This window comes from Buceros rhinoceros, unplaced genomic scaffold, assembly GCF_000710305.1.
Source record: "Buceros rhinoceros silvestris isolate BGI_N320 unplaced genomic scaffold, ASM71030v1 scaffold14702, whole genome shotgun sequence".
In the NCBI taxonomy this organism is placed as follows: domain Eukaryota; kingdom Metazoa; phylum Chordata; class Aves; order Bucerotiformes; family Bucerotidae; genus Buceros; species Buceros rhinoceros.
The window spans coordinates 28,431-40,321 of NW_010397271.1; the positions used below are offsets into that span (position 1 = coordinate 28,431).

General features: G+C 39.7%; 1 protein-coding gene across 1 annotated transcript; it reads right to left on the bottom strand.

The window, feature by feature from the left end:
- Positions 1-3,676: 3,676 nt before the first annotated feature.
- LOC104502246 (E3 ubiquitin-protein ligase UBR2-like) lies at positions 3,677-9,948 on the bottom strand. The gene is made up of 9 exons (XM_010146194.1): positions 9,879-9,948; positions 9,183-9,273; positions 8,566-8,696; positions 7,789-7,897; positions 7,478-7,534; positions 6,429-6,506; positions 5,960-6,130; positions 5,201-5,302; positions 3,677-4,375 (listed from the first exon to the last, which is right to left on the bottom strand). Exons 1-9 carry the CDS (start codon positions 9,916-9,918, stop codon positions 4,234-4,236), a joined length of 921 nt encoding a protein of 306 aa, XP_010144496.1. The 5' UTR covers positions 9,919-9,948; the 3' UTR covers positions 3,677-4,233.
- Between the last annotated feature and the right edge of the window lie 1,943 nt (positions 9,949-11,891).

Here is an 11,891-nt window from a genome sequence, read left to right on the forward strand (position 1 = left end):
CATGCCTGCAGAATGCAAGTCTTGATAAAACTGAATCCAGGGTTGTTCCCCTGAAGTTCCCAACCCCTGCCCAGGGTCAAGCAGGGACACGCACCCGTAAGCAGCTGAGGAACAGAACAGCTAATGGTAGAAAAGCAGATGCCTTCCTAGGAGAGTTCCCGTTCAATGCCAGCTAAGATATGAAGAACACCATCCCACTCGCACAACAATGCAGGGCTGGCCAGGCAGCAGTCCTGTCTCACCAAAACCAGAGCAGATTGCAATTCAAAAAATATGAGTATCAGAAGACCCGCAGCAGATCCACGAAGACCAGCCCAGCATCTCTTGCTATTTCCAGAGCCAGCCTCCCTACCCTGGCCACACAAAAAACCATTCAACTGTTGGGCTCGTTTCCTCTTCCGCTTCTTAGCGAGTGGAAGCTGCTGTGGAGCCACGTTCTCTGTACAGCACGTGTCTTACTTTAGAAAAACGTTCACTGTGACTGCAGACACCATCCTCGTAACCAGCCTGGGGAGATGCAGCCTAGGCAGACTGCAGGCTGGACAGAAACCTGGCTGCATTTTCAGGCTCACGGGGCAGCAATGAACAGTTGGAAAACAGCCAGTTACAAGCAGCGTTCCCCAGGGGCGCACATTCAAGCCCGAACTGGTTAACACTGTCATATTTGACTAAGATAATCAATAATCTCACTGGTGGAATGGAAATACAGAGCCACTGCAATTCCTAGAAAGGAGCAGAGGAGAGTCCAGGGCATAAGGGAGGCAGATTGTACGCTCAGCTGACCGTAACAGGACTCTGCTGTGAAGAGATCCGAGGTGCCATTCCCCTTGAGCCATTTACACTTCCAGAAAGGCAGAACGGCTGCGACTTTGTGCTGAAGGAACCCGAGCAGCAGGTCGAGCAGCCAGCTTCTCCTCTACGCGTTTGGGTCATACAGAAAATCATCACAATGATGGAGCTTCTAAGCAAAACACCAAGTCATTCAGCATAAAATAAAATGCATTTGAAGTGAGATTTCGGGGCTGGAACACGAGAGCTTTGTATCAAATGCAGAAGGGCAGAAAAGGGTCTGCGCGGCCGCTCGTGCAGCGTCCGCTGTCCCAGTAAACGCAGCGAACCCTGCAGTGCGGCAACACATTGAACCTGCAGTCAGAGGTTGTTCTCAGGGCTACAGTGGGAACTGAGGCCTCCCTTTACTCACTCGTCAGCACGAGGAGTAGTTGGAGGGACACGGAAGGAAGCTGTAGGGGCGGGGGGAGAGCGGAAGCTGTGGACAGGCTGAGAATCCAGGAGCACTTCACCTCAGCCAGTGAATTCCCAGTTACGTTACGGATGACGTAGCTGGAGAGCTGTGGGGAGCAGCGGCTCTTGGCACAAGTCGGAAGCATCAGTTGTCTTCTGGGTTACGTACTTCCACCAGAGCGAGACAGACCTTCCTACGGCCACTGGGGGAGTACAAAGTGTTATCCTGAAGTACGAACAGAGGAAAAACCATGAACCTCACCCCTTATCCCTTTATAAAATGCAATTTACAATCCCTTCCACAGACGATTAGACTTTTTGGTAGAGGTCAAGAAAGGTTTAGCCGACTGAAGCAAACGACACTAATAATATAATCATCTTACATTTCCAGCCGGGGAACTGCAGGAGCTGCACATCCAGGTATTTCTGCGAGCTGGGGATTAACAAGGTGACACGCTGGAAGGAACCAGCTCAGCAAAATTCCAACGATGACATTTAAAAAGTACTTATTGAATGGCAACGCCAAAAGCAGTGACTTGGTGCTTTTGGCTTTGTTTTTCATTCTGTTCTGGTGATTTCGGGTTTGGGGATCTTTTGTTGTTGGGGTTTTTTTGTTGTTGGGTTTTTTTTCCTCCCTGCAGACATATAATATGTTCTAGATTGTACACATCATCCATAAATATTAAAGTTTTAGCCAATTTATTACAGATTATTTCCCTGATGCTGAAACAACGTTATATATAATTCTACATTAATATAAATACATGCAAAACAAATCAGAAAATAGAAGTCTCGAGTAAAGAATGACTAGACTGCAAAAAAAAAATAAATCATGTACTTTGCAATTATTCGTGGTCATCACTTCACCAACCTCTTCAACCTCACAGTCTCCAACTCTAATCCCAGAGGAAAAAAATAAAATTCCTTCTTGCTGTCAATATTCTGCTTGGTACAGAGAAATCTGTCAGTGTCATCAATTATCTTTTTAAGATTACGCTAACAGGAAAAGAGGGTTTCTCCATGCAGCCACACATCGCTTGGAACGGCGGCACACAGCGTAAGAGGCAAAACTCTCTGCAAAGGAACAGTCACGTCACCAGAAAAGTGCCGTTTCCAAGTACCGTGCACAGAAAATTGTTGTTCTATCAACCAGCGTAAGCAGGGGAAGGCAGAGGTGAAGCGTTAATGTCTTTTTTTGCCTGCAACTTCTGCATGTCTCTGCAGAAAATACAAAGGACTCGATCTTTGTCATTTATTATACATAAATGACTTGATGTATGACAGGGAGTAGAGCCAAGGGTAGTCTGCACTGCTTTGAAGAAAAAGAAATCAATGCCGGCCAAGTTTCTTTATTTCATACTTCACATCTTCACTCAATACTGTTACTGAATGCTTGAAAAATTGTCCTGTACACCGTGAATATACAAAATTTATCTGAAGAATTGAATCTGTAAAAATAGAACCAGTCAGACCAAGTGTAACCGGAGACACGGCAGCGAGTAACGGGATTGCTTGTCTGCCCTGAAGATGTAGTCGGAAAGCAAGACTTAACTAAAAGAACCACAGATTGACTATTCAGGAAAGAGAACTAAGTAAAATAAGATTTTACTAATTTGTCAGAAGATAGGAGAGACAAAGGTATCGGGTTTTATTTTAGATCAGTAAGCATCATGTCACTCTTTAGAGACACCTCGGTGGTCTAATTACATACAGCTAGAAAACTCACTGCCTTCAGGCACCCTCATATCAAGTGCAAAACTGCGCAGTTATAGAATATATTTATAAAATATACTATATGCAAACATCTTTACAGAGCTTTAAATCAAGCCAAAAAGTAAATATACTTGATGGAACAACAGAAAAAAAAAAAAAAAAAAAAAAAAATGCAAAAATGCGGGCGATGTGATCGTGGCCCTTCAAAGCAAGAGGAAACCATGTGGGTTTGTCTCCATATACTTGATGGAACAACAGAAAAAAAAAAAAAAAAAGAATAGATGCAAAAATGCGGGCGATGTGATCGTGGCCCTTCAAAGCCAGAGGAAACCACGTGGGTTTGTCTGCAACAAAAAGGGAGATGAGATGGGATTTGCACCTTAAAAATTGACCGTTAACAAAAATGAAGAAAATATCCTCTGTGCTTCTGCAAATTAACAGAAAATCAGCTGTCATGGCATTTTACCTATTGTTGTTACCTTAAAATATCTTCTAAAGCACAATGTCAACCCCTGAATACCAATAACCAATCACATAATTGATAGTGAAAGGGTTCCCCAGCTAAATTCAAATTACAAACTACGTAATTCTAAGGAGTGCAAAGCTCTGGAAAAAGCTTTAAATTAAATTATTTTACTTGTAAAGCTAGTGTTAGGGTTTTTTAGTTAAAAACAACTGGAAGCAAGAAAGCCGCAAGAGTCCAGATGACAAAGTCGGTTTAGATACACCGGATGAAAGAGTGAACTATCCACTGATGCAGACAGAAACATCCAATTGCTACATGATTTGCTTCCTTACTTCATTCCGTTGCATGTACACGCAGCTTAAGTATTAAAATGCAGAATAATAAATAAAACGGCTCAGATTACTAGCAAGGGGCAAAACACAATCCGTAATTGTGCTCTATCTAGTTTCTGTTTCCGCGGTCGTCTTCTCTTGCAGTTTAGAAGAAAAATCATAGTCAGACTTCCAAAAAGAGTCGTTCTTTTTTTATCAGAAACTCAAGTTCGTTTGCCCAGGTTTATAACCCGAGACATTTCTGTGAAGGAAGCACAGTGCAAATTATATGACTAATAAAACTTGCTTACATAGAAAGGAGTTTACTTGATTAATGGTAACTGGTATCTTTATGAAATACATTGTAAAACAAAGATTAAATAACAGGACTGGGTTTGTGGGGTTTTTTCCTCAGACTTTTTTTTTTTCCTATTCCCTCCTTTGAAAAGCTTACTGAGTTACAAAAATCTTAATAAAGTTCCAGTCTTCAGCAGACAATCATTATAAATGCTGCCAGTCAATGCCAACGAGCGTCTGATTCGCTTCTTGTGCATGTCCGATTTCCTCTGTGATACTGTGCTGCTGCCAGAGTTTTTGAATCTTTTTAAATCGTTCTTTGCACAGATGTAAGGGATTCCCACGTCTGAAAAGGAGACGATACTTATCAGGAATGATAAAACACAGCAACTAAGCACAACCCCCCAGCTGTGACATACTAAATATCAGAAAACCCTTTAAAATACTGAAGTATTTAGATAACTCTTTAACATGACTCTCGCCAGAACAAATCAACAGCTCTTCGGATGACTAAACCTCGTCTGTGCTACCTTGCCTTTAGATAACTCTTTAAAATTACTCTCGCCAGAACAAATCAACAGCTCTTTGGATGACTAAACCTCGTCTGTGCTACCTTGCCTCGTCCCCCTTCACCCTCCGTGGTTCCCTCCGGCTTTTGGGGATCTCACATGCAGCCCACAGAAGCCTGAACGTTGGTTTTCAGTGATCCTGCCATGCTGAACCAGTTCACGCTCTACGATTTTTGCCAGTTTCAGGAGTGGCAAGCATTAACATCAAGACCCCAAACGATTCTCAGAGGAAGTTAAGACAGAGAACTACCACATTAAATAAAATATTATGTCATTTTCACATTATTAAATTATCAGAGATTATACAAATAAACGCACTATATACAAGTAAAATTTTCAGCCTTAGTTTCTAGGCAGCTTCACAGATGCTACAAAGATTTTTTTACACCTCAGGACAACTGTTTGTACTCTGAGAAACATCTTCCGATAAGTATTTTTAACCTAAAAACACTTTAGCATTGAAGTGCTTGAAGATCACTGAAGATACTAGATGCAGCAGCAACGTCCAAATATAATTAAAAGGTGACATACCAAGTGTATTTTACAAACCAGACAGTTTCAGAATTCCTGCCTTTAAAAGATGTATATTTAAAAATATTTACCTGAGTCCCTGGTCTGTCTCTCCATAGTCGTCGAGATAAGGAGGAGGATAAAAGCAGCCCTTTGTTTTTCCAGCTAAAAATAGCACCTGACATTCTCGTACTCTAGAGAGAAACACAGAGAAGGTTTTAGGTACAGAATTCTGGGTGAGTATTTTCTCGTATTTTCATAGACACTGTTCTTCCACTTCTCACCTACTTTCATCCACTATAATCGGCATGTACAGGTTTTTGAAGGTACTTAAAAAAAAAAACAAGACACCTGAAAGACCTTACTCTCTTCTGTTACAGCTTCTTGCAGAGGTTAAAAACGATGTCATTTCACTTTGCAGGCTGTGTAAAATACTTGACAACCACAGTAAGAATGTAACACCATTTAGCTTCTCGCTAATCTCTGCCAAAGTGAAAACAGACATTATCTAACCCTTCCCGTGTGCTGGAAGCAAAACCTATTTTCATGTTTTCAACAGCAGCAGCAGCAACAACAGCAAAATAATCAAGGTATTTACCTTCACTGTTTGTAACACTTGAGAAAACATAGAAAACACATAGAAACACACACAGAGAAAACATATTCACTTCAAAACGAAATTCCAATTTTCTAGGCGACTTTATCTTTACTCTGGTTTTCAGGCAACCCCGTTATTAACAAACCACTGCCTTCACAGCCCACCCCCGCAGCCACATTTACAGACCTATTCATTTCGAGTCTGCACACCCCGTGTAACCCGGCAGGGTAAGGAGAGGTGTTCCGTTCCTCACCTGAGGAATATGCCCACTCCAGACCCGCAGGTGTAGGTATGCGCAGTACAGGCTCCAACATCTTCTCCCTCTAGTTCGGTTTGACAGCAGTAACTCTGAGAACACAGCATGGTCCCGCACACAAGGCACAATGTTGGGGCTCTGCTTTTATCACCACCTGACTTCGGACACCTTTTGTTAAGGAAAAAAAAAACAAAAAAAGAAAATCCATTCTGTGCATTAACTCCACATGGCAAAAAGATTCAAAAGGACTTTTGAACAATTACACAGTTAACAGTGACACAGATCCTGGCGATTTCTATTCCACTGAAACACGTGGCAGTTTTACTGGAAGAGACGACAATCGACACGTGCCATTAACTTTATGATTCTGTAAACAACCTTCTGAGGCTTTTGGGTTAGAGGTTTCCCAGTCCACCAGAAGGAGCAGAAACTTCAGGGGTCCTTGCTATAATCACGCACAACTTACGAGAAATTGGAGGCTTGGTTAATGAGGCAGCTGTAGTCGTCCGGAAGGTCTATTAATTTGTTGGACTCTCGTGCATAGCTAGAATAAAGCGACCGAATTAACCACTCATATTTCAATGAAAAACACACCGCGATTTCAAACTCCGTCATGTCTTCCTGACTCAGCTAGACAGCATCTCTGTATAATCGCATTTTTAAATTTTCCCTCTTCTCTGCCGTTCCCAGAGTAAAGTGGTAGCACATAAAAAAAGGAACACACAACATCTCTCAAATAGAGAAAGAACAGTTAAAAGTTTAATTTTTTTTGCAGATGCCACACTAAATTTTAATACTCTTCAACCTGGTATTTAACAGAAGTGATTAATTTTTGTCTGCTTAGCCTTACTGTAGGTATAACACTGAAAGATTGGTTTTATGTGTCTAGCACAGGAGATTAAAATGCAGGGGTGTGTTCTTAATGACAGCACTGTGAAACTCATAGTAATTTATTAGTATTTGGGTAATTGGTAATCACTGTTTTTACCCAGCCTTATTACAGGAAAATAGCCCAAGTGCTTTTCAACACCCACCGAATATTAAATGTGTACTGAATTCAAAATAATTACCTAGCAAGTATGAAAAGCAAATTTTCTTTTTAGCAGCTGACCCGGTGTTCATTTCATTCAATAATTTGGATTCTTTAAAAAGACAAATTTAAAAGGCTCTTCAAGGCCTGGTATTTTTTATTTTTAAGCAAAGGTTATATATGTCTTTTAGCTTTTGCATCCAAAGGTGCTAATCTACTAGGAAACACAGGAAGAAATGTTATGGCCTCTGATTACTGCAGATCAGTCTGAATAAAACTGTCTTTAAAATCTACTAATTAAAACAATAATTCAATTTTCTTATAAAATTCAAAAAAATCTCTTTACTTATCCCGCAATATCTTTGTTATTCAATAAAGCAGAACCAATACTAAGTTACTATAGGGACCCTCTAGGAAAAAATACTTGGAGAAAACAGCAACATCACGGTTTTTCCCCTGTGTCTGCTTAAAATTTCTCTGTTTACCTGATAGCATGTCTCTTGCCTTCCAGGTATCTTCTTACTTCATTGTTACTGCACCAACTACAAGAAAGAAAACTAATTGGTTTTTAACTTCAATGGGTGATACTTTCCAAAAACCAAATAAGCAAAAAACCGCACAGTCCATCTATTGAATAATCTCTAGAACCAAAATGATTTCTTTCAAAACACTTTTTCACAAATGCTTTTCAAAGTCTGTGACTCGCTTCCATACATGCACTCCTGGGAGAATACTTCTGCTAGTCCTGTGTGGGATTCTTTATTGGATTTAAACCCAACATAAAACCACACCTTACCTTTCTATTAACGTGTTCAGAACCTCACTATTCTCTTGAAAAAGGCCAGTGAGGTTGGTTGGCAAGGAAAGATAGCTACATAAGTGTTCAAACTGGTTGGCTCCATTTACTGTAAAAAAAAAAAAAAAAGTATAATTCTCATAATTAGATCTTTAAAAATGACATTATCTACAATAAATGAAATACAGGTTTGATAAAAATTAATGAGGCAAAGGCTTCCTCTTCCCTGCTCCTACAACGAGCTCTCTGAAGGGCCGAGGACCTGCTCTCTGGGAGTACCTCTGCACTTTGCACCTCACTTCAGAGTTTCCATAACATAAAGAACTCAAGTGGTCGCTACTGGGCCAGACTATGAACTTGAGAAACTTTGTTAGAGAAAAATCAAAGTTCAAGAATAGAGGTTTCTTTCCTTTTGGCCCAAATGCTTAAGTATTGCAATTGTAAATGAAAAAACCTAAATTTTAAACACAATTTGTTAATCTGTTTAGGGAGCTACCACAAGTACCAGATGCCAAAGGCACCCATGACACCAGGCAAGGGCTGTTCTCACGTCAGCTCAGCACCAAGTGTCAGACTTTGTTTTAAACATGGGAATCCTGAAGCACTGTGAACCTACTTGTTATTAATATTGTCTTATTAACATTTTTTTCCTTTTTTCATCAGCCCCTAATGCATTTCATTCCATCGGCTTGTTCAGAGAAGAGCTGGAATGCCATTTATTTTGTCCATTAATGTTTATGTCTTGAAAAAGCTGATTTAACACGAGGCAGACAGTACCTTGCATTTCTGAGGGTGCTGGGACTCCATTTAAGTAATGGAAAAACAAAGCAGAACATCTCAGGAAAGGCATGATTCCAGCTTTTAGATTCCTCCACAGGTGCCAGCCTGAGGAAATTTCTTTCAAGGCACTTAAGAGAACACAATAAAAAAGTTTGCTTTTATTTATCATCTGTTTGAGAGCTGTATCAAGTCTCCAGTTATATTTCATATTAAATTACTGACTTAGGTTGAAACATTACGCAAAGTGTTTCTTTCAAAGCTGACTCCAAAAAACCCAATGAAATACAGATTCACAAAAACGTAACCAGCTGGGACAGTAAAGAAAGGAAAAATTTGCATAGACATTTCAGATCCTAACAAGTTTTCTGTATCAGGACACTGCCAGATTCTAACATCTGCAAACTGACTAAAAAAATTGTTCCAGAGCATAATCATGTGCACAGAGTTAGTTACTTGAAAGTGAATCTAGAAGCTGTGGTAAGAAACAAGATGCAAGAGTTCCCAAGTCAAAAGTCTCATCTTTAACAGCATCAGTATAGAGAATTCAGTCACAAGTTAAATGTAGAGTCTGGGAGAAAATATTAAATGTTTTTATCAACAGACCACGCTTTTACCTTCCTGTACACTGGCAAAGAAATTTATACAGTGTAAGCACAGCTACTTCCTCTTCACTGTTAGTGTCTTCTTGATCCATGCCATTCTCTTCTGAAGAAGAAAGATATAATAAGCAAGTCACTTCGTATATTCATGTTTGTACACTAAGAATGTAATTTTTCATTTTGAGAAAGTTGGAAACCAACATTCCACTGTCCTATGGTATGATGTACTAGAAAGAAGTTTTCTGCTGCACATCTCGCGGTAAGTTTACACTACTGTCAGCTGCAGTGAAGTGCTGGTTTACTTATTCAATTGGTTGGGTTTCTTAACATACTTGCTTACTTATCCACACCTCATCCAGTCCCTCTTGCCAGGAGACGTATCAGTTCCCTGCCTTGCTAACAGCAACTGACTCACCCTGCAATGCCTAAGCCAAGTCTCCACAATAAACACTTCCAGGCACGGCTACATTAGCTGGAAACTTAGGATTCATGACAAGCTACGCTCCAAAAACCCTCCGGTGTTAAGCCATGAAGACAAAAGGCTGAACGACCATGAGTACAGTTTATCAGTACTTCCTAGGGGCTCAAAGAGAGTGAAGCAGCAATTTTATTTTGCAGCTTTAAATGTCATACATTCAACAGCACCACAGCGTGTTCCCTGTACAGCTTTGAACAATCATTTCAACAGAAGTTGAAAGTAAGGGGCGTTACCTGTGGATGAGGTAAGTAAAATTTGTATTATGTGTGCCATAGTGACAAGATGAAACAGGTGAAGATCTCCAGTGCCAAGACTAACCCCTGAAAAATCCTGACAGTGTATGGCAGGGGAAAAGAGCACCAAGCTTACCTGTAGAAGGAAACAAGAAAGCTGGTAAATTCCTTTTCTTTTTGAATCTTCCCATTTTCTCTGCTATACCCTTTGAAGGTAGCATAACTCATAAGGCTAATTTCGAAGCTAATTAGCCAACCATTATTTAAGCAAACAATTATTAACTATCAGAGGGTTTGGGGGGGGTCTGCTTGGTTGCAGTTTGTTTATTTCTATTTTTTGTTCATGATTTGTTGAAGGGGTTTGGTTTCAGGGTTTTGGTTTGGTTTAGTTTTTTTAAGATCCAAAGAGTATAATCTACCTCACTTTGCCCCTTTTTTATTTATAGATAAGAATACTTGAAAATAAATGAAAAAAGTCTTTAAATTGTATTAAGTAGTGAAAAAATACCAAAAACATTTTGAAATGTTCGTACCCCAGAATAAAGAGAAAGTTTCCAAGTAAATTTTTACAGAGTGCCTACTGGAACAAAACATCATTAATATATAATATGGAATACTTACCAATAAATGAAACATGTCAATATCAAGTATGCAAGGAAGATTTCCATTTTTTTCATTAGGCACCAGTGCTGAGTATTTTGGAGACAAAAACAAATGCCTTAATTGAACTTCTTTATATGGTAAGATTTTAGCGCACTTTAGCGTATGAAACAAGACCCATCTCCTTCGGTTATATGCTAAAGTACTTAAAATACAAGTGGGCCTGTTTAGGCCAGAAAGATGTGAATTCACAAGCTATCAAACATTCCCAGAAAAGGCTCTTGCCTACTTGACTATCCTGCACTGAAATGAAATTAAGTAACGAGACCAAAGTAAGCGCTGCCATTCTCTACCTCCATAGTGACTTTCTTTCACTGCTTTGGTTGCCAGTGGGAGATAAAATGTCTCATCACAGTAACTTAAAAATACTTTGGTTGGAGACTCCTGCCAAAATATTAACAGCTGAAGATCTGTGACATTTTGAGCTATTTCTATTGACAAACATTTCTCCACCACTCGGATGTCAAATGCCTTTACTTTTGCAAGCAAATTGTCACAGTACTCTGCCCAAAAGGGTGAAAAATATTTCTATCAAAAACACGACCAGAGCAAGAGACTTCCCAAAGCACCGTTTTATTCGGTAAGTTATCTTTACATAGAACACTGACGGATCACAGCTAACAATTTTCCTTATTCCTAGCACTGAGAAATAAAACAGCAAATGCTTTTCCTTCCTAAAAATAAAAGCAGTACAGTTGCTTCTGTCAGCTCGAAGGAAGAAGAGCTCTGAAGAAACATGGATTCAAGTTTTCAAGAAAACCCAAACCGTGCACCACGTGCCACAGCTCCAAAGGGCTGCACACAGAAAATGGCTCAACCTGTCCTGCTACAATCTGACGTCAATCAAGTTCTTCCCCATAAAGCTGCCGACTGATTGCTGAAGTAGGTGGTACCAGTCCTACCAGTAATTCCAGCATACAAGTGCATATTAAGCTTCCCTGCTCTACTGACTGTAAATATAAAACCTATTCCATTTCATAATACACTTTCAGAATAGTCCTCTCATGGGTAATTACGCTGAACTTCAGACTTTTCAGCTACAAACATTGCAAGCCTGGAACATTTCGGCTGTTCTCATTAAACTTCTCTACTAATATATGACGTTACAGAATAAAGTCCAGTCTTATCACAGATCCTATTTTTGAAAGATAGAGAAGTTGCAGATATATTACAGACCTCTGCAAATATCCCTTTTCCTTTCCATACTATATTAATCTTAATTTTCTCCTCTTTAAAGTTCCAGCAGACCACTTTTCTTTTGTGAAGGACCACTCTTCCTTCTCCTTTGCTCTAGCTATCTTTCTAAAAGCAGCAATATAAAATATTAATATATAAAATATTAAAAATAACAAT

Bases quoted from the DNA above. Each gene is read 5' to 3' on its own strand.
- LOC104502246 (XM_010146194.1), bottom strand. From the start codon at position 9,918: ATGGCACACATAATACAAATTTTACTTACCTCATCCACAG. The intron at 9,274-9,878 runs GTAACGCCCCTT...TTTCTTCTTCAG, and splicing joins TTTACTTACCTCATCCACAG to AAGAGAATGGCATGGATCAA. The intron at 8,697-9,182 runs GTAAAAGCGTGG...TGTTCTCTTAAG, and splicing joins CTTTGCCAGTGTACAGGAAG to TGCCTTGAAAGAAATTTCCT.